The sequence below is a fragment of the Neurospora crassa genome, linkage group V (assembly GCF_000182925.2).
Source record: "Neurospora crassa OR74A linkage group V, whole genome shotgun sequence".
Taxonomy (NCBI): domain Eukaryota; kingdom Fungi; phylum Ascomycota; class Sordariomycetes; order Sordariales; family Sordariaceae; genus Neurospora; species Neurospora crassa.
The window spans coordinates 3,401,616-3,423,809 of record NC_026505.1 but is presented as its reverse complement, the minus strand read 5'-3'; the positions used below and the strand labels follow the sequence as shown (position 1 = coordinate 3,423,809).

General features: G+C 50.2%; 4 protein-coding genes across 4 annotated transcripts; 2 read left to right on the top strand and 2 right to left on the bottom strand.

Annotated features, from left to right (window-relative positions):
* Nucleotides 1–5,874: 5,874 nt before the first annotated feature.
* NCU01262 (hypothetical protein) lies at nucleotides 5,875–6,261 on the top strand (the record flags this gene model as incomplete). The annotated part of the gene is made up of 2 exons (XM_955686.1): nucleotides 5,875–5,944; nucleotides 6,041–6,261. 2 exons carry the CDS (start codon nucleotides 5,875–5,877, stop codon nucleotides 6,259–6,261), a joined length of 291 nt encoding a protein of 96 aa, XP_960779.1.
* A 3,997-nt stretch (nucleotides 6,262–10,258) lies between these two features.
* NCU01261 (hypothetical protein) lies at nucleotides 10,259–11,164 on the top strand (the record flags this gene model as incomplete). Its single annotated transcript, XM_955685.2, has 2 exons — nucleotides 10,259–10,375; nucleotides 10,668–11,164. The coding sequence occupies 2 exons, from the start codon at nucleotides 10,259–10,261 to the stop codon at nucleotides 10,728–10,730; spliced, it is 180 nt and encodes a 59-aa protein (XP_960778.1). The 3' UTR covers nucleotides 10,731–11,164.
* A 58-nt stretch (nucleotides 11,165–11,222) lies between these two features.
* On the bottom strand, nucleotides 11,223–12,220 carry NCU16993 (hypothetical protein). The gene is made up of 2 exons (XM_011396531.1): nucleotides 12,002–12,220; nucleotides 11,223–11,757 (listed from the first exon to the last, which is right to left on the bottom strand). The coding sequence occupies exons 1-2, from the start codon at nucleotides 12,048–12,050 to the stop codon at nucleotides 11,558–11,560; spliced, it is 249 nt and encodes an 82-aa protein (XP_011394833.1). The 5' UTR covers nucleotides 12,051–12,220; the 3' UTR covers nucleotides 11,223–11,557.
* Nucleotides 12,221–14,180: 1,960 nt separating this feature from the next.
* NCU01260 (hypothetical protein) lies at nucleotides 14,181–21,729 on the bottom strand (the record flags this gene model as incomplete). The annotated part of the gene is made up of 4 exons (XM_955684.2): nucleotides 14,181–15,438; nucleotides 15,535–21,370; nucleotides 21,475–21,503; nucleotides 21,660–21,729. The coding sequence occupies 4 exons, from the start codon at nucleotides 21,727–21,729 to the stop codon at nucleotides 14,450–14,452; spliced, it is 6,924 nt and encodes a 2,307-aa protein (XP_960777.1). The 3' UTR covers nucleotides 14,181–14,449.
* Nucleotides 21,730–22,194: the final 465 nt, after the last annotated feature.

The window sequence follows — 22,194 nt, the reverse complement described above, 5'->3', positions numbered from 1 at the left end:
GCACAGGTAGCTATGGATATTCAAAAGTCATCCATGCGAGGATCATTAAACCGGGCACCTACTTGACCAGATGCCCCCTCAATCCCTTCTCTTCCCGGTCTTCTGTTCGTATGCTTATACGTTCGGGAAATACAGTGGCATTTGGAATTTATCTATAACGTCTGGTCGACGTGTACCGTATGAGTGCAATCATCGTACCCTTCCGCCAATGTACAACACCTCGTGGCATCCCCCATTTCATGCCATCCTTCTCCAACTCGCCCGCCAGCGAGGCTGACGATGCCAGTTGCCACATGCTGCCCATGTTTATTGTCCACATATGCTTAGCGGTGGACGGCCAGACAGCCCCAAACTACACAGCACCCGGGGAAATAATGCGCTTGTCGTCAGGTCTGGACCCGCCACTGATTATCATGGGAATACCCTCTTTAGTTTCAGTGCTCTTTCCCCGGATGCCCGTGGCTGATCTAGTCGAGTCTTGCGAGCCTTGGCAGGCAACTCTGAACCCTTGAGACCCATCCTTCCTTATGCGTGTCTCGCTCATCATGAAATTCACTACAGGATTATCGGGAGGCGCCTCAGGTCCGATCCCCAGCTTTTCTCGAGACGAGTTAGGTGATGACCATTTCGCTCCTTCCCTCTCCAGGCCCCCGGCCCCCCTCTCCTGCCTGTCATCAAAAGCCAGACTGCCATATATCACGAGTCGTGGCTGCCCCTTTCGGCATCGTGCAGCTCACACGCAGAGACAGATGACCTCGGCTACCAGCTTACCTTACTAAATATCACATTCATCCGTATACTGCCTGTCATTCTGCCTGATTTGGCGATGTCAAGGCCAAAGTCGGCCCGCAACAACGACAGTAGGCTCTTAGGCGTAGGCTGGCGTCTGATGGAATTGGTTAGATATGTCTGATCATGCTCTTTTCCATAGCCCAAAAGCACACCTACGCCGTCGATGGGCGACATGCTGTCCGTATATGCACGAGCATGCGGTCAACTCCAATGACGGAACACGACTGACGATGTTTCTTTTTCTTTTCCTTTTTTTTTTCCTTCTGGGAGGGTCTTTAATCTGGGATACAGTACGAACGGGAGCGGTAGGTACCTGGTAGCATTGCTGAACTCATCCAAGAGATCTTATCAATGTTGAGCTTGCGTTGGACATTTCCAGTTAAGTAGTTTTTCTCGACATAGCATCTTTTCGACCAGACAACCACGAATCACCGTCATGATTGCAGGAAGGCGCCAAGGAGATGCTTTCTTTCCTGCCTTTTCTCAATCTGTCTGATTTCTTGCGACGAGAAGCAGGGTCTTTGGTAGCAAAAAGAGAGATTGCGAACCCGGCAGGACCATGACCTCCCATGTTAGAGTCTGTTCGGTGAAGGGCCGTCAAGCTGTCTCAAACCCCATCTTCACCGGTTTCAAATCACGCTGCAGCCCAGGCAGACCTTGGTTTGTGCAACCTGACAGATTCCTTTTTTTTTTTTAATTGGAAACCATATCGATTGCCTTCCACACTGAGACCTTTTCGGACTGACTTGCAATTTTTGGCAAGTCCATCTTACTCTACATGGAATACTCCATGTCCTTCTACCTGGCTACTTATGTTGACTATGGGTCATTCACAGTACGGTGCTCAAGTTGCCTCTGGCTTAATGGACCTAACGCGCCCACGACGAGTCAGCACTTGACGAAGCACTACGGTCCAGACACTGCCTCTTTCCTTCTTCGACACGTCCAGCCACCGTTGTTCCTCTAGACGGCTGTTAATCTTCACTTCTTTGGACTATTCTTGCATGTCGTCAGATCTGCTGGGAAACTTAAAGTAGCAATTCGTGGACACTTGTCATGGCTATCTTACAGGGTAGACCGCAAGACGAGAATACCATCACGTCAATTTCCACTCGGTCACAACAAAATTCGTTTCTCAGTCTCACTGCTCCCAACATTTCCCGCGTACGCCACCAATGCTCAATTGTCAGTTGTCAATTGCATTCTCAAGACGCAAAAACCACTTCTGCGTGGGCGGAGTGTGATTGATACTACCCCTTAATCCATCCTGTGCGACCATACCATGAATTTTCAAACAACCAAAGGAAAAGCGAGGCGTTTGTGGGTTATCGCAAGTCGGCGATTGTCACGGGTACCTCACCCTCAGAGATCCAGAGACAGCAAGCACACACGAAAACTCCCACGCTTGAGGCATGCCGCTTTAGTGCACGGAAGGGCATGGTTCTAATGACTGAAGCATAAGAAAATATGCAGACTTCCTGTTATACCCTTTGGCTATCTTACAGTTTTAGTCACTGCACTCTGCCGTGTTATTTGTATGGGAAACTGAAGTCACCCAATCTTTTTGTTTCCCTCGGTCCCCCATCGGGCTACTCCCGTTTTCGATGCGGACTAGGCTCCGTCTTAGTCTTTCCTACCATCTTATCTTACCTTACCATTGCCGTTCCTCTAACGATCAGCTGCCTTGCGCCCATTATCTGCACCGCTTACAAGCATGAGCTTAGTACTGAACTAAGGCTGACGTTTATTCCATCTAACGATCATGATCTTCCAAACCCAGCGAGCCAACCACTGCGGTTCAGTTTCAACTGACCTATCACACTCCATCATGAAGACTCCATAGAAATCCATAGGAGAGGAGGTTGTTCTACTTGCCGTTTGGGTTCCGTCTCGGCACATCGAAAACTGCACATTGGCTTATTTCTTCATGTTCTCAAAATCAAACATATCCCAGGAGAATGCAACGTGCCAGCACAGCACGCCTTGTTACTAGCCGGCCCTCAAGCTTCTCTCGTTCTCACTTGTTCGCATTCTTGGTCCGTCACGAGATTTGTCTAAGCGATTGCAAAGGGATTTGAAGGGCCCACGGGGAGCAAAACGGGATCTGGGACGGGACCCGTTATCTGCTACATACCCGTAGGACTTGAGGCTACAGTAAATAGTCTAGGACTACGCATGTTGACTAAACAACCATCCATACAACGGCCAAGTCAAGCTGATTTAGGGTAGCATTTTGCCCCATTCTCGGCTATAATATCTGCCCTATCAAACCAATTGCGCTCTTTTGCTCGATTAGATCTTGATAGATATTGCCCCATCCACTCTCCAGTCTCCATCCTCCAGTCTAGCCACGTCAGACAGACATGAGAACACGCCTTTTTCCCTCAACTCACCCGCTCACAAACGCTCTTACTTTCACATCCTTGCGGGTTAGTTTTGTTCATCAGTGGAATTCATTTCTTTTCTGGTTGCTCCTGCCTCCACGTTATGAATACTACCCAGCGCCGCGATTATCCGTTCCTTCCCACTGGCTCTCTTGGCCGTCACTGCCCCGTAGCGTTTTCGTTTTGCTTCTACTTGTTTTGGTTCTGTGGGAGCAGGATCTCTCTCGTTCTCACTCCATTGCACCTTCTTTTTTCCAGATGTTCACTATGATCGGTCCGGGTTCCATTTCGTGATCTTGTGAACGTCTTGATGCCGTCGGTCTCACCTCTCTCCACTCAAACGCTAGTGAACCACCAGGTGGCCCCTTCCTTGGCATATACCGGTATGCGAGGACGGTGCCATATGGTGCTGATCGAAGAGATGAGTGGCATGACTATTGGGATAATCAACACTTAGTTTATTTAGTGGAAGCTGCGGCGTTCAGTCACTGACTGCCGGAAAGATTCGAAGAGGGAACAGGAAGATACTGTCACTATGGAAAGATTTCAGCCAGCAAAGGTACCTAGATTCCACGGATGGAGAACATATTTCTACATGCCAGTTTTTTTTTATTGATCAAGATCAACTGTGTACCTTACCCGGGCAGCCACGAGTAGCAAAGTGCCATGTATCTTTGCCTGCTCGAGTGAGTAAACCCCACTATCTAGCTTACTCCGGGCGCGCTGGCGGGCGTCCGTCTACCCAAATGGAAGATCCCCGAAACTAGCGGGGACCCGAAGCCAGACGGACGTACCGGATTCAACTAAGGACTCCGGAATCTCAAGGTTGTCATTGCAGAAGACAGAGGACTCCGAGGCAAATCAATCTATGCTCCAGCCGCCCATCTGTCTGTTTCATTCGGCAGGCAAATGCTGCTCTTCAACCATACGTTCATTCATTCATCCATCCGTTCCCTTCCCCCTTCTTCCCGTCCGTCCTGTCTGTTTATCTGCCCGCGAACAACTGATGGCTCCGACTGGACCGTTGCGCCATACATACATTCAACGCCTGCCTACCGGCCGGCCGTCCGTTTGGCTGGCGGTCAGTCCCGCCCGTGCCCGCACTTGCACTTTGCGTAACGTCCCGTGGAGGGCGGGGCTTGGTGTACTGTGAAAGATGAGGAAGATCGGGAGCAACCCAAGCACATTTCATGACTGTTAGTGAATGGGGCTAAAATCCAAATGAAGCCACTATCGAGTTCGTCATGTCCGTCTATCCAACTAGTTGCTAACTAGTCTGATGGTGATCATCCTCTCCTGGAAGACACTAGTAAACCATAACTCTTTACTACGTATATACTATATACATGCAATACACTTCTTGCAAGATATCCAGCAAGGCATGGCATAAGCAAAATCAGCAGCAGCAGCAGCAGCAGCAGCATCATAGTCGTTCGTTTACTCGGCTATGGTCTGCCGAAACACAAAGAAACAGAACGGTTGTCTGTGCCTGTTCTCAGTTGGCTTTACTAACTCGTTGTTGGGGATCAGTTGGTTACAGGAGATGACTCTAGTTGGTTGGCTAGGTAGTTGGCTGAATGGTAGGTTCCGTTTCGGTGCCGTTGCGTTGCGTGGCCTGCTTGCTTGAGTGTCTGACTGACTGGAGGAGCGGTTGGGCACAGAGAAACAACGTGCTGATGCCGCCGCTACTAGTGCCAATGAAGCCAATGAAGCGGTCGATGATGCGGACGTAACCTGAAAACGCTGAGGCAAACAACGTACAGCGCCAGCTTGGTAGCGTTTAGTAAGAACTTACCGTACGGAAGCATGAAATGCGTTGATGGCGAGATACTGCAAGTGTCATGGTATTATAATCCTTGAGGGTTGTGATGTTCGCCAAGAGTCAACAGTGAGTGGAGGACTTATCAGTGATGTGGTGTATGTATCGGTGCTAATTCAGAAGAGTCTGGTAAGATTTGAATAGGCTCACTCGCGGAACCGGGATCAATAAATGTCCATGCGAAGATCTCTGTCCTGTCGAACGTTTTCCTGTTGATCTTTTCCCCTTTTTCCTTTTCGAACATGAAGAGGGAAGATCGAAAAACATGCGGGGAAGAAGAAAGCCACCAAGCGGAAGGGCGTCCTGCAAATCTGTCTGGTGGATGTGTGCATCTTCCCGTGCTGTTGAGTTCGTTGTCCTCAGTATGACTACTGTCATATTTATCTCTGCTGCCTTAATACCTCTAGTAGACACTTGCTAATATTCAGGTTATCAGTTAGTACATCAATGATCCAGTACCATCCTCTGTCCAGGTCATCCATGTTCTTTCCCCATCCCTTCTCTCCCTCCTCTAACCGCTTTTCTCCAGGGTAAAGGCCCCTCAACCGGTAGTTGGCCGGCACCAACAACCTGACATGCATCTCATCGATCAACCGACCGATCTTTGCACCCATGTCATTGCCTTTCTTTCCTCTTTTGCCATCAAAATATCTCGCTAGGAGGGTGGCATTCCACTCATGGAAATGGCGAGCGAGCGAGGGGGGATGAAGGAGACAAGGGGGATGAACAAGGGGGTTGATCGATACTAGTGTAGGTCGACGATAAAACGTGGGGTTGAGTAGGCTTGCGAGGGCTTAATACGATGGTACAAGTTCTTCCTCGGTTATCCTTCGTCCGAACACCGAATTCCCTCGCTATTTAGTAGGTCGGTGAGGCGACATGCAGGACGTGTGTCAGAGGAGGCCCTGCCTTGTCTTATGGCCCACAGCCTCCTACTGCAGGAGTGAGGGTACGCTCGAATCGATGCTCCTGCCTTACCGAAGCAGGGCGGATGGTATGGATCTTGGACATACTCCGTTACGTAGAGATAGTTACAGTCTAACAGACATCACTGGTGTCAGGCTTTACAAAGAATCTCAAGGTCGTCGACAGTCCTCCCAGGAGGAGATCTTTGGCGAAGGCAAGATCCCAAAGCGTTACAGTCCAGTCAAGCTTGGTTACACGCAGACAGGGTACGGCCGCGATTCAGCATGCCTTTCATTGGTTCCTCGGCTGCAACCAGACTTGTATCTGTCTGCTTTGAACGCTGGAGTGATAAAGTGGTAGGCATCTGCCATAATATCTGTTATTAGGTACGATTTTTACAAGTGAAGGTGGTACATCCTGAGAGGGGAGAATGTCATCCTGTTGACGGATCTCAGGCATCTCTGTGCATGTGTGTGTGTACCTGTGTGTGTGTGACCATATTTCTGTCTGCTTTTGCTACGCGGATATCTAGATTTGGTGGTACGGGTGAGATTCAGAGGGAAATAAGATGTGGACGAGGTTCCATTTCCTTTTACTTGTCTGATTATGGTTATAAGCAATTTCTGTCATTATAGGCAGCATTACTGACACGCCCACCTCTAGAAGCCTGTATGCAACTAATCGCATCTTCCCAAGGTCAGGTCCCACGAAACCTCCACCAGGCCTGGTGGGCTGTGATTGCCTTCCCGTGTTTTCCGGGTGAACACAGCAGCTGTGGGTTAGAACACGGAAGCCGCGACAGCTACAGTCCAACACAACAACAATGTCTCTACCAAACAAAGAAAGTGAGTTATCACTCACCATTGTCGCAGCAAAGTCATACCGCCAAGGCCCATGATGCCCTCATCACTCTTTCCTCAATCCCCCCCACATCAGTTCTGTCACAGAGACATCCTATAGGTAACCCAAGACCTGTGCCCAGCTTTCATGATGACATCGATGACACCTGATTCATCATTTTTCTTCTCCTTTCGTGCGTTCTCTTCGGTCTCCAGGATGTGGCCTTCGGGATGGAATCCTACCTCAATCATTATGCGTCGAGTTACTTAAGAACTATAGTAGATAACATTGAATGGTGGATGCTAGGTGGGTAAGAGAGGCAAGTAAGGTTTGATGTCTGGGATAGGTGATCAATCATCTACCACCTGTCTCCCGTGATGTGTAAGTTGTCGTGATCTCTTCAGCTCTGGGTTGCTTATGCCGGAAGGGTTGTTATGGGAAAATTGTCAGCGGCCGTTGGGGGTTCTTGTCCTGGACTTACCCAGATAGGCCATCTTGGGGCTGTTTATTTCTTCGCGGGATGTAATCGCCATACATGTAGGTATGGTCTGTGAAGAGTCTATCATTCAGCTTGTCATCATGCCCTTCAGCTCAAAATTTCCGATGCATATAACGAACGCTCTTATGCCGTTCTTGCCCAAAAATGTCAAGGAGAGATACTCCGAGTATAGAGTCTCAATGGCGGAGGACGCAAGACAGAACTTGGAAGGGGAAATGGGCGAGAGTCAACTGTACCTTAATCTGGCTACCTTGGGCAGTAATTGGAAGTCACAACGTAAAATATACGACAGGAGAAATATTGTTGACTAATTGCTCATATACAGAGAAGCCACATTGACACTAAGATTTCCTCGAAATCGGGAGGGAAAGAATCAGTACATTTTTCCGTGTGGAACAGAAGGGGCTGGCTGGTTCGGCAAGGAAGGGACTTCCAACTAACCAATACCATTCTCTTTGTTTTGGGCTAGAAGGCGAGGAATACGACATGTCACGTCATGAGACTGCATGGTGTTTGCTCTCTTCGCCTGTCTGCTCCATGATTTTTGATAAGGATATATGTTCCTATACGCAGTGGCGTTCGGTACGGTAGCTCGATAGACGAGATGTAGAGGCAAATACATGACCTCTAGCTTGCAATCAATCCTGATACCGAAAGCTGTCGGGAAAAAAAAAGCATCGCAGAGACTTTCAAGTCACCGCACACTCAAAGATGAGAGTCAGAGGAACGGCGAAAGACATGGGGGAAGGAAACAACAAGTTGTACGCAATGGGCAAAATGCAATATATGCCTGAGCTAGGATAGGGGTTGATCAGAGCGACCAAGCCGGGAAGGCCCATATAGTTCCTTGCTGCCCAGTGAGCTGGGTTGAGAGTATATGAATGGTTGAAAGGGACTAGACTACCGTCGTTTGCTACTGTCCGTTAATGCAATGGGACTGAACAGTGGCTGGCGAGTGTTTTTTTTTACCTACCTAGATTCAAAGTGAAGTTTTAGAGACCGCGGAGAGTAAGCCTTTTTCATACCGTTTTGGTCTTTACCAGCCCATAACTGCTCATTTCAGGCTCGTACCGTAACAATTTTGGAGTCATCATTGCTGCCTCTATCAATGCCCTCTCTATAGCCATAACCAGCCGGGCTCGGTAAAGTACAGGTCAATCCTCGTTGTCGTTGTTGTCGCCGTTGCTCAAGGGGAGATTCCCGCCGGTCTGGTGTCACAACATTTGCCGAGCCCATTGCACTGAACGGTCAAAATCTACACAAGTCATATGCATTCAACGTCGTTAGCTACACATTCAACATAGTTATGTTCTATCTCAAGATGACTTAGCTGGTGTCTAACTAGTCATCATCGGGGGTCACTTACCTGGCTCGCTATGCCACTGGCTCTATTCTCTTCGTTGTCGAACCTCACTCTCTCGGTCGTCTGACCCGTGATGGGACAGGCCCTACAGTGTGAGATATGAGAGCAACAATCTCCTGATGCCTCTTGCCAAACCCTGTGAGGGTCCTTGCTCCGTTCGCTTCTTCGGACTGCTATGGCATGCTTCGGAAGTCAACCTAGGCATCGAGACACTCACTAAGAACAAAAACAGACAGCATGCCAGCGAGATAGGATGAATTTCATGAGAGGGAGGGCGATCTGTCATGTAGTACTGCTTCACTCAACCCTATCTAACTCCGAGTCTAACTGAGAGTAGCAAAGTTCAGCGCGGGAGTCCAAAGCATGCTTCTGAGTCCACCAATATCTATCTCTCAAGCTACCCGAGCATCAGAATAGCCACGTTGGCAAGCATGCGATCAGTTGCAATCAAAACTAAACCATAGCGCTACACCTGTTTGAGCAAAACCGCTTGAGTAAGTAGAAGCGGTAGTGTTGTGGTTGAACTAGCACTTGTTTCTCGAGGGGTTTTTTTCCCCCTTCTTTGTTCTGTTTTTGTCTTTCTCCCCCCAAAGACACTTGACACCACGAGGTTCCAAAGCATCGTTACCCAATGGTGACGCAATATACAACAAAAAAAGATGGCTGTTTATGGGTGTCGACCTTTCCTCGTACGGTACGCTCTGCAGCTCAACATAGCTAGAAGTCCAGATATTGCCATGTAGGTAAGATGTCGCCATGTAAGCTTTTGTTCAAAGACCAGTGAAGCAAGGGACCAAGAAGATGCATAATGAAAGGGCCTTGGGGAGGAAATGGAACAGCAAGTATTCCAAGATTGCTATTTGTCGTGATACCAATAGCCCACCCAGACAATGAATAATCTCCAGCAAGTATCCGGTGTGTGTGAGCCTGACGACCAAACGCTCTGGGGGTGTCAGGTTGCCTTAAAACCCAGATGCCATTATCCAAGAGAGACATGGATAAAGGGTGCCAGTCTGTATGGATGGATGGGTGCTTACATGCGCTGGGATAATAATATGACAGGCTCGGTTATGGCTAAAGGTACACTCTTTTGACGGCCCAGCCTGGCGATAATTAGTCGTCATCACAATATCCATGCTCATTTCCCCATGATAGACTATCGGGGAACCACCAATCTCCCTTAATCGGGTGGTGTGAGGACCCGTCAGATAGGTTGTAGTAAAGAGAATGTTGCATGAAACATGATGAGGCTCGTGACACCACCCATGATCTCGCTCCACTTCTTTGGCAGGCACACCATTCTCGCATCGCCCAGTAATTTTAGTAGCCGCCCGGTTGAAAGATAGATGGCACACAGCGGGATGAATGGTGATTGAGGCAGCAAGAAGGATGCGCCGGCGACAGTCTGGGGCAATTCAAGCGGGAACGACCGGGCAGTAAACCCGGATACCTACATAGAGCCAGACACACCTGACTGCCTGACATAGAGGCACCGATATCAATAACACAAACACTCGCATGCGTAAGCACACATGCGTGGCCTACTTCGTGACCATCAACAGAGAAATGGCGTGCTTTCGATCGGGCTCCTGGTATGATGGAGGAAGACCCAAGGCGGGTTGACCCTGTTGAGGAGTGAAAACGGTGAGCTCACCATGGATGGCCGTCTGCTCCGGTCAGGAACCGAAGACCGGAGGACCGTGTCGCAAAGCGTGATTCCCCATCTTCGAGTCACTCTTTTCGATGTACATCACCAAGTGTATCGTGGCATCGTAAGTTTGTAGTCGTGCTTCTCATTGGTTCCAGGCAATGCTTGTCATGCGTTCCTGTCTTCTCACGTCTCCTTGTCAAACCGTAATACCGGGTAGAGGATCCCTCACGCCCAAACCTATCGTTCGAGATCATGTTGCTCTTTGTAATAAGTGGGTGGTCGCTCACATGCTTTCCGTAAACGAAGAATAGGGCAGTTTGATCTCTCCGAGGTCATTCAAGTATGGAACACAGATCATTCTTGATAGAACCATATCTCAGTGACTCGGGACCTTGAAAGCCTCCTGCACATAGACTTGGGAGCCAAACGGCGGTAAGACGGAGACCCCGCGCAGTGGATTTTGTGTACAGGCTTAAATGTAACCGCGATTCCATGAATATTCCCGCAGGCGACAGAGTCTTCCAGCTCTGTGTTCTGCTACTTTGTCAAGTTAGCACAACAGACTCCCAGGTTTTCCGCCACCAAGAAAATCCCTCCCGCCATTGTCCATACGGAAAGGGCACAGGGCGTAGCACAAGCTACAATCACCAACAGGGCCTAGGTATAGAGGTCGCGTGGCGTCTCCTCCTGGTTCCTGGTGCTTTTTTTTTGTATTTTCTCAGATAGTGACAGAGCACCGTACTCTCCGAAGTATCACTCTATTCCTAACATCTCTTGGCTTCCTCACGTCTCTGAGGCCCCTGTCCACTGGATGAGCGAGTGGAAGGTGAGACAAGTAAGATCAGGGAAGCGACAATGCAAAGTAAAGTGAAGCCAGCCTTGACCAAAGCAAGCGCAAAAGAAGATGCAGGTGCAAAAAAACATGCGTTATGGAGGTTGCCTTCTTGTGAGGCTCAGCATGCCAGAGTGCTGGGTATCTGGATGTCTGCATTGCTTTCGGGTCGCCGCCTTGTTTCCGGCCTCTTCAGCTGAAATGGGGATACGGGAAGGATATGGAATAAGCAACCTTTGCTCGTGCTGACAAGGTGCATGCTAGGGTATGTTGGAAGCTCTTCCGAGGCTTCTATGGGACGAATTGGGGGAGGCAGTCCCTTGTCGAAAAGCGAGGATGGAGGTAGGCAGTGATCTATTTGTTAACCTTTTACCACAGCACCTTCTGCCAAGATTCTCGTATACCACTGCGCGCCGGCGCTTGCAAGCTGGTGCTTTGTATTCATGTAGGAATTGCTGTCTCATCTTGATTTTATTTGCCTTCCTGGAGAAGGTCTTGGCCTGGGATGAATTGGGGCTCTGGCTCGACCACCTTCCTCTTCCGCGAATGCCCTGTCAGCCACTGTGGGAGTTCTTTGCTCCTCAGCTCCCGTTTCCATGTCCCCTGTGGCTTGAGAATTCGTATAGAGCGAGATTGTTCTGGGAATAAGAACCGCGGGGAAGCTGGATAGCCTGCAATGTGTTAGAGAAAGATGGCCGAAAGAGAACCGGAAACAGGCAATGCCGAAGGTCTGGTCAGGATGGAGGCTGTCGTGTTGAAAGCGACAGAGGGGGAAGGAAAAGGAAGACAGGTAGGGCAAACATGCAGGAGATGTCGGCAAGGCAACCATGGGGAAAAGCGTGTGGTTGGGAGGAGACTCGACCCCTGAAAGCCTGATCAAGCGGGCATGATAGAAGCTTGTTGGGTCAACTTAACCTGTCCTCCCTCGACTACCTTGGGAGATATCTGGCATGACGCAGCTCATCCACGGCCGCAACGCGCTAGGCCATGACGGTGAGATGAATGTAGAGGTGCCTCCTCCGAGCAGGTCTGGGCGAGGTGTGTCGAGTGTATCGTGGACTTCTCGTTGGGCGCGCTTTGGTGGTTGTTCCCAGGCGGTGGTCGTTAGTGGTTGGAGGTTGGGAAGAGATTGCGACATGCAGCGGTTTGGCATTTGATGTGGCGTTTGCCTCTGGGGTTGGCCAGCTCATGTCGCACAAAAAGTCCTATCGATAGCTCTGGCAGCGTTTGATAGCGCTTGGGGACTGGCCGCCTTTGCGCGACTTGACGCCTCTCTGACTCCTATTTTCATCTACATGATGGATGCCCCTTTTTCTTTGACCATCAACGCCCCTCCCTACCGTGTACACAACACAGTTGAACATATTATCTGGTACCTCCGTATTCGTCGAAAGGAACAGGCCCGAGTGCCTATAACGGTGTCAGGACTAGTTGCTACTTGTTCGTAATGCATGACGGCGGGACAGACAGACCAGACGGTGCTAGTCCGAGCACGCCGATTGCAATGCATCTTCCTGACACCTTGTTACCAGGTCCGGATTGGACATTGTGGAGATCGCCCAACAAGGAGCACTTCAGCTGGCCAGCCGAAGTCCTCAATCATTATGATTGACCGACATCGCCCTCCTCCTGTCTTGCTCTGCCAGCACCTCCGTACCTTATGCAGTGTTGCCTCAAGGGAACGACCCAGAACTAATGAAGAAGGTATCACCCACACCAGCTGGCAGGCGGAGACGGTACTTCGGCAAGCTCAAGTTTCTCTGAACCTTTATGTACCGCTACTGAGCGAAACAGACACGCATTTCATGATATCAGTCATCTTATATGCTTGGTATACCACCTTGATCCTCCTTCCTCGCGTCGGTGCTGCATGAAAGATCATCTGATTACGGTCCAGGCAGCAAGCAGTCGCAATGTTGGCATTCTTATCCTCTCCATTTGTCTGGACTCTGGCAGCCTCTGCCAGCTAGTTTCGGAACCCCTCTTCTGATTGCCGCTCTCCAAGCTCCCGGCATAAGAGCAGTACATGCAGCAGATGGGAACTTCGATTCACGTGTTCTTCTCTTTGACCACTTCTTGTCGAACTGTGTTACGACGCCGGTTCGAGCAAACGACCAATGGTCGAGGAATGTATACGAAGAAGACCGGCAGGTGCCATTGGCTCGGCGGTTTCCCCTTTCACTCTATCCGGGAAAAGGCAACCGGGTGCCTTCCTTCGTCACCTCGTTCGTTCCCTCTTTGCTTCACTTCCTTCCCTTTTGCCTGGGTCGGTCAGAAGAGAGCGGTTTGTCTGTCCGTCCGGGAGGGATGTGTTCGCCTCCCCTCATTATTGGCTTGCCAAATGGCACTCTTCGCTACTTCGATGATCCTACTTGTCCGCGATCCTCAAAGCCGAGCAACCAGCCCTTCAGTTTGTGTAACCTTTTCATCTTCCTTTATCTCATCTTGGCAGAAAGAAAGTTGATCAGTGATACAAAAGTGAGTTTGATAATAGTCAGTGTCCTGATCACAAAGTCGCAGTACGTCATGAGATACTATAGTTCTCAGTCTGACCAACGAGTTGTGTAAATGGTTGGATGACAAACCCGTCACATCTGCCAATTATGCTCCTCGAAATGCGGCAAATCTCTTGAGATCTTCGGAGCCAGTTCGGTATTGGCATTGCTGTTTACACAGTAAAGCATCTGATGATGGTAGTCAACTTCGTTACTGCCAAGGGGTGACACAGACATCAGGCATATACCGTTGCGTCTAAAGCCATCACTAATGTTCCACTCATCGTGATGCTTGCTCTACACACTTCGTCAAGACGGAAGATACCTCAGAATAGCCTGTTAGCTACTGGAGAGAGTCATGTTCCTGGACGGCCTAAAAACACCGTAAAGAAGAGTGTGTGCGAGAACTCGAATTAGCAAAGGGAAACGCTTTGATGTGATGCAGGAAAGGAACATACGACACTGGAGATCTGCCGGTCATTACTGACCGAAAGACGATGAGCTGTGAAGCAAAGACACCTAAACCCACATCGTCACAGCATGTGCATAATGATTTTCAACAAATAGTTTGCAATGAAACTACTAAACTGATAGTTTGCTGGGTATCATGTAATGGTAGTAGTAGATCTGAAATGAGCTCATAATCCGTGTTTTCCCCTTTCCCCTTCTCCTTTCACATCTGCTGCTTTGCCTTCTCAATGTTCGTCTCTACTCCAACAGTTGCTCCCTCGGCCACAAAAACCTGAAGCACATCTTTTTTCTGAGCAATACTGAGAAGCCATAACCTTCCTTCACAAGCTGTATAATCTTCTCAGATCCGTTTGACATCTTCATCTCAGTTCTCGTCTTGGATACACCAGTGGTCAAGCTAGAATTTCATCATGCCAGGAAACATTCTCCTAGTCCTCATTCCCTCTGCTACATCAGCACCAGCAAGACCAGACTCCAGACCTTGCCTTTGCGCGTCCAAGACCATCCACCACCACTCCATCACCGTTAGGGCCGTGCCCTCATACTGCTGTCCGAGGATACCCAACTCCTGGGCCCACTTGATGATCAGCTCGGCTTCAAACGGCATTATCGCTGGCTTGAGCGTCTTGCACAGCTCCTCAGGGCCCATGGCACCCTTGGAAGCGATCGTGACAAGTACCACGCACAGATAGCGCAACCACCGAGTTGCGTCAACTCGGCCAAACACATCACACCAGATGGGCGTCGCGCCATCTGGTCCCATGTTAGGAGGTGGTGCTGACATGATGCACTTGCGGAAATCAACCAGCTCTTGATCGTCGTCGTAGCGGTAGGTCTCCGTAGGGATGACATCTATGCGGAAGTGAAGGTATTTCTTGGTATACTTTCTCGTCTCGTAGTTACCCGGTTCGAAACCCATAGGTACGTGTGGCTGGCCTGTGGTCTCGATGCGGACGCGCTGGTAGGCTTGCATGTTGAGCAGGGCCATAATCATGCCGTCGTTGGTGATATATGTGACACGTTTCTTCTCACCAGCCCGGAAGGCTTTGTCGAGTTCCCGTTTGTAGGCGAGGGCTTGAGCGAGTCTTTCCTCGTGTGCAACCTTGTCGAGCAGGTCGGTGATTCGGTTGGCAATGCGCCAACGCCAGCCATTCTGGAATCGGGAGTTGGATTTCGAGATGATACCCTCACGTTGGAGTTGATCAACGCCCTTCACCATGAGACCCTCGACCTCTGCTCTAGAGAGGGTGGGGAATAAGCTGTTGCGTTGCTTGCTGATGTGCTCCTTTGAGTATGTCTCTATCGGCGTCACGCATAATGATCGCATGAATGCCATGGCAAGTGCCAACTCTCTTCTTCTGATATCGTCTTGTTCTTTGCTGCCGTCTTCATCAATTAACAGTGCCATTGCTTCCGACGTTGCGTCTTGAAACTTGTTGAACACCGAACGTTGCGGATGGTTGTATGTCTCTCGCCACTCACGATCCTCAATTCCTATTCCGGTAACGTTATAGTCTCTCTCGAGAGCAGTCCTGGATTTCGGTAGGTCGGCATGACGGAACTCGTCAAGGTTGGAAGCCCACTTGATGAGCCACTTCCAATCGTATTCGAGGATATTGTCAAAATTGATCTTCGGCACGCCCACTCCATAGGCTTTGAGGAAAGCACGTCTGAACTTATCAGTCAGGTTCACAATACTTGACATACGGTCCTTCTTCAAAGAACCCCAAGTATGCCTGAGCTGGCTGAGCGTCATATCGGGGAAGAGTCTCATCATCAAACCCCAATCAACCACCCTGTCAACGCCACCCAGCAGTGTAGTGACGACCACAAACGCGGTAACCTTGACGTTATCGCTGCTCCAGTCCAGCTCCAGTGAACGATCACCGGAAACCCGCAAGAAGTCATTGTCCGTGGTGGGATAAGCTGTGTGCTCACGCTCCGTCTTGATGGCAGGAAGTTTGATCTTGGGAGGCCGGCCTCCGTGGCCTTTTCGTCCAGGTTTGTTCGGTTCAGTTTTCCGGGTCGTGCGAGTGGCCCGGACAGGCCGTACGATGACTCTGTCGGGGCTGTCACCGTCATACGGGAGCGACTCGTCGTCCGCCACCTGAACAACGTCATCATACGGCAAGGTATCCAAGCCAAACTGTCGATCCTCTGACCATTTAAGCGTCAGATTCTTCATACTAGCCTTGGTCGTCGATGAAGAAATGTTGATGAAAATAGGTTTCGACGACACGATATTGGCTGTGAGTAAGGCGGTACCAGGTGAAGAGCGTTCCCACGCCACGCACTTGTCAATGAGTGTGGTGACTCTCCCGTATTCCGGATCCTTCCAGCTATCGGGGTTGAATACAATCCCTGGGCCCTTGGCCATCGCTTCAGCACTGCGAGGTAGGTTCTCCTCTGTAAGAGAGTCAAGATCTGGCATCCAACCTTGAACAGCAAAACTACCATTGTGGTTCTCGAAGAATTGCCACCCCTTTGAGGACCAAGAACCCCGTGATTCGTCTTGAATCGTAGTACAAGGCGCGAACTGAAATACTACGGGCTTATGGACTCCCTCAGCCTTTTCATTATTTGATGTGGCATCACCGCCAGCTGTGGACTCTACGTCCTTGGATGGGACTGACTTCGCTGCTTGCTTCGACTGTCCTTTTTCTGTGGAAGCACCGGCCTCATGGATGTCGAGGTTAGGTTCTAGAAACTGGACCTCAACAACGCGTTTCTCGATAGGTCGTAGACGGTTGTCAAAGAACCAGGGCGGCAAGCTGCCCAATCCTGGATTTCTCACTTTACCAACATGCGGAAGTAATTTGTGCAACTTTCTGAGCGCCGCTTCTTTCTTCTTACTGCCGTACTTAGCCGGCAACAGGCCGTAGGCCTTGATCGCCTCAATGACTGAAGGGGGTTCGATATTCTCATCTTGGTCGGTTATGTGTTTCGTGTAAGTTGGTGCGTAAAGCTTTGCGGGACGTCCCCTCCTCCTCGGGCCTGTCTGATAGGGGGATGTGTGATCCGGCTCCCACGTGGAACCATCCGAATCGTCATTATGCGCGCCGTCACGTTTGCTTGGTGTACCTCGCTCATCCAATCTTGCTCTCTTTTCTGGGTGGCCGTCCGAAAGCTCATCTCCCGCTGGGCGCTTGTAGGAGCTGGCCTTTTCAGATTCCAATACCCAGAGAGGATCCGTAGAGTCGCGGACTTTCTCATCGTTGTGCTGAGTGTAAAAGGGCGCGTTAAAGACTTCGACTTCGTCAATCTTTCTCCTGCTTCGAAACTTTTGGCCATTTGCGTTGACCTTGCGCTCTTCTTTGCTAGTACCAGCAGGTTTCTCGTACAGTTCCTCCAAAGTGGCGAGCTCTTCCTGCGTCGGTGAAAATGCTGTGGGAATATAGAGGCTTGGATACTTCTCCTTCATCCTTCTCTTGACCTTCATTGGCATTGGATCGTTGGTCTTGACGCCGGTTTTCAAGATAAGAGAGAGTTCAATGAACCTGCCCGCCTCCGTCCTCAGCATGTGGGTGTGAAGAATAGCTAGATGGCGAGTTTCCAGCGCTTTGATTGCGGCCTGATGATTCTTCCAGGTTGGAGGAGATTGGTGTCTGAACGCCCGAAGGTACACTTTAGTCAGGGCATAGAATAAAGATTTGCCCCCAGGGAAGACGCCAAAGTTGTTGTCCAGAAGATACAGAATGATGTCACGAGCCTGGGCGGTCCTCTTCTTGGCCTCGGTAGAAAAACGACTGTAGTCTTTGGAAGGAATGAACGGCGCCACTTCAACTTGAACTTGATTGGCAGGCTGTTGATGCTGCTGAATGTTGACTGGGTACGGTTCCGGGTATGCTTCATCAACTGTCTGACTATCCAGTGCGTGACCGTATTCCTGTGAATACCGGGAGGGTTGAGGGGGTGACGAATATGAAGCAACATGAACATCTTGGTGGCTTTGCACATAATGTCCCTGGTTAGAGTGTGGGCCCGGGCCTGCGTATGAGGGTTGAATATTGCTAGGATCAGGATACAACGAAATCTGGACAACTCTGGAAGAAGGTGAAGCACGATCGGAGGCGTAACCGCTGGTACCGATTTGACGGCCTTGTTGGTACGGTATTTCGGTATACGCCGACAGTTGGACTGAGGGGTCTGATTTCCTTTGGTCCACGAGGGATCTTCCAAGACTAGCATCAACTCCGGGAATAGAGAGGTGTTCATCTTGATGACTATATGGCTGTACACGCTGGGGTGTTTGTTGTGCGTCCACAAGACGCTGAATCAGCGTCGCATCGTGTTGGCTACCGGGATTGCTGGGTGTTGTGAGGTTATCATCTTCCTTGGAGAAGTTACTGATGATTCCTCCACATTTGGGCTTAGGTGCAACATGGGCAACATGAGAAGATAGAGGACCGCTGGCTCCTCGATGTTGCTGATGAGTCGATAGTTGAGCAGCATCTTCTACACTTTCAATGACATTGTCGACATTCAACCCACGAAAAGCCATTACGGCATTCTGGATCGCTCGAACACCGGCTCTGACATTGGTGCGTGAGCGAGCTGATGATTTTCGCATTCTGCGCCCGTCCTTCTCCGGTTGGGTGCCAACTGGTACGGTTGCATTATCTCCAGCATTCGACGCTAGAGAAGCAGCATCACGCTCCGGTGACATGATCCTCCGTCGCTTTCTTCCGCGTTCTATGACAGTAGAAGGGTCGAAGTTCGGGTTGCAAGGCGTTTGAGCTTTCGTTTGGTGATACTTGAGTCCAATGTCATTCTTCCAAGCACCACCACATGTTTCGCACTTGTATGGCTTTGAGTCGGCTGCAAGCATCTGCGCCCTACGGCCTCCTCGGACTCGGGTGCTTCCCCCACGACCGCGGCCACCACGGCCACCGCGAGCAGCTCCACCTCTCGCTGGTGCCAGATCATCTACAATACTCTGAGGGGTTGTTGGTTCAGCAGCTATGAGCTGGCTGGTGTTCTGATTTGTTCTGAGTGTTGTGGCGTTCTGATTTGTTCTGAGTGTTGCAATCTCTTTCTGAATTGCCAGGGCCTTTTGATTGTGCTCGTCCGTGTCCTCAAAAATAAACACGAAGGTCCAGGAAGGAGTCCCATCACTACTTTCCTTGGTCACAACAACCAAGCTCTTGCCGTCTGCCCCAGGGACGTCCCGTATAGCCGGATCATCCAGCATATCATCAACTTTGACGGCGAGAGGTTCTTTACCAGCTTCTTCCAGATCCCTGTCGAATATAACCGCCCGGCCTTCCAACGAGAATGTCAATTTTCCGGAAATGCCATTATAGCTCGCATTCAGTACGGTCTTTGGGTGGTTGGTACCTCCCAAGATGGAGGATGCCGGAGATCGATCCGTGCCAGACGCCTGAGAAGTACCCAAGAAGCTGAGGTCCTTCAGCCTATCCGATCTAAACACAATGACAATGGACTTTCTGGGTCGTCCAGTAGTCTGTGGATTTGGGTTAAGAGAGCCAGGAATCCCTCTGTAGGCACCAGGTGGTATCTCTTCCATAGGCTCAGGAGACGTAGTCTCTGTGTGGCTTGCAAGGTTTTCAGCGTTGGCATCATCTCCGTTCACACTCTGGTCTACTGGCGTTATGGGCTCAAAGTTTGGCTGTCCTGACATGACAACATCGTCTGGGGTTTTGGATGCCTCGGCCTCGGTCTGTGACATGGCTTCAAGGCGACTCAAATGGCGACCTTTTCGCTTTGCCATCGAACGAGGTTTCTTGGCCAACCGGCAGATTTCCGTAAGCGAAAGATCCGATGTTTCGGGGAACGATTTTGCTCGTACTTGGCCAAAGCCATAGGCACTGGCACCGGCCGCAGCGGGTGGGGTGTCTTCGGTATCATCTTCAGCAGCATGAGTTGCCACAGAAAACATGTAGGCAGAAGTCTTCCCTTTCCTCTCCAGTCTGCTTACAACTTGAAAATGCTTGAGATGCGGTGGTTGCTGCGTTTCAGCGACCTTGGTTAAGTGGCTTGCCATGTATCGGCGGAAGGCGTATCCGACCGTGGCAACGCTGACCTGGGGATTCGAGGCTCCTGCTGGGCCTGCGCTTTGTATCACTTCGAATACATTTTGAGCAAGGGGCTTCTCTGGAGTCCAGCCAGGGAAGATACGGCGACGCTTGGGCTTGGGCTCATTTTTCGCCGCCTCATCGGCTTTGGTGGCTTTTCCGAAGAGGGCCAGCGCATTAGGTTTGGGCTCCCGATGGCGTGTGGCATCCGAATAGAGCGATGTCTTCTTGCCTGTGGCAAGAAACTTTTCCCATTCCTCGTCGGTTGGGTCCCTTATGAACTTGAGACAGTCCTTGAAGACTTTACGTGCGCCAGGAAAGGTGGCAGCGGTGTACTTGAGAACACCCAAGTCGACGATACGTTGACAGTTCTTGGCAAGGGTTTTCATCTGCCAGTGTTTCCCCACGACGCCCATCTTGGACCTCAAATCGGCATAGCGAATAACTTGCCATGCCTTGACGACGCCGACGAAGGTTCGAGCGAAAGCCTCCATGTCGATGTTGTCCCTCGTCCACCGATCATGCCAGGTAACGGGCTCCAGGTCCTTGGTAAGTGTTTCGACCGACAAATCAAGACCACCAGTCTCAGTCTCCAGAATGGGGGGCGCGAAGTCGATAAGCCAGAGCTTGCTAGTTTTCATCTTGGACACTACTATGGTCCGCTTTGCGATGTAGCCTTTCCTGGCAAGTGAATCGGTTCGCTTGGGAAGGGAGCGCTTATCCTGATCCACTAATCTTCGAAGGTCGCTCTGCAAAATGCCTTTGTCTCTAACAGATGCAATGCCAAGCAAACACTTCCATTCAAGAACGGGGACTCTCTTGTAGTCTACACCATGGCGAGTGAGAGTCTGCCAAACAAGGTCTTCGGCAGGGTAGATTCGAGGCCGAATAGTAAGTAACGCCTTTCTAACTCTCGATTTGGAGGCTTTCTGATGAGAAGCAGCTGCTTTGCTGAGCTTGGACGCCGGCTGTTTTGCTTTTGGTGCGGGTTCTTTGAAGTTGTCGGCAGGCTCGCCATCGACTTCTGCTCCATTGCTCTCAGCGGCTTCCGGTAGAGCGAGAACTTCTTGAAGCTCAAGCTTGTTGTAGCGCTTATTCTTGTTGATTAAGATTTGGGGTCGGGTTCGCAGCCAATCCCAGGCCCAGCGAGCCGATACCATCTCGGCCGGTGAGAATGAGCTTTCATCGAGCTTCTCTTCATCTTTCTGTGTGATTTGCGCCGCCACAGCAGCGATATCTTCTCCTGAAGTTGCATCTTGCCGCGCGTCGAGAGTGTTGTGATACTGACGGACAATTTTCAGCAATGCAGAGACAGACACGCCTTTGCAATATCAAACTGAGTTAGTACTCAAGTCCATCTCGAAGATGCATCACTTTACGTTTCTACTTGTCTGCGACAAGACACCCTCGGGTTGACTGCAAACAAGAGCAGCGCAAGCTTATGCAAGTCTTGTAATATTTGTTGCCAAAGGGGTGATAGCGCGGCGGGATATTGGTGTAAGAGAATCGAGATTCTTGCTGGAGGTATGAAGGCGAATGAGGATGAAAAACGAGGAAATAAAGAGAACTCACCTGTTTCTCCGGAATAGGCGATCTCGGGGATGAGACCCTCAAGCAAAACCTCGAGACCGACGCCGCTCATAATGAGTGAGAACCGTGGTGCATGACGGTCGGCATGCGGCGATAAAAAAAAGGATGGTGGAAAGTTTGATGCTGGGGCTCGAACCGAAGATCTCTCGCGATACAATTTTTTCGCTAGGTGGTAGCGGCGAGCGATTCGTTGGGCGGACTGGGGAGCTTGGTTGATTTCTTGGTGGTGTCGTTCTGGGTGGGAAGGATCTCGCTTCGAGTGCAACCAGGGCAGTAATTTTTTTTTCTCCTCTTTTTTTGACTTTGGTTATCAAACTGGATCCGTGCAAAGTGGTAAGGAATGCCGCTGTTTCGAGTTTCTGTCGGTACAAGTGAATGGAGGGGGACGAGCAGTAGATGGAGATAAGATGGCAGTCGCAGACGAGGGGCAATTGAAAATTTCTAAGTTGTTAGAGCAATGGGCACTTTCCGTTTCGCAACTTCTGGCCAGGTCCAGGTCCGTCGGTTCCGTTGTTGT

What these genes read in the sequence shown, in the direction of transcription:
- NCU16993 (XM_011396531.1), bottom strand. Translation starts at nt 12,050, where the DNA reads ATGAGCTGCGTCATGCCAGATATCTCCCAAGGTAGTCGAGGGAGGACA. An exon ending in AGGTAGTCGAGGGAGGACAG is followed by an intron (nt 11,758 to 12,001) that starts GTTAAGTTGACC and finishes AACACATTGCAG; the next exon opens with GCTATCCAGCTTCCCCGCGG.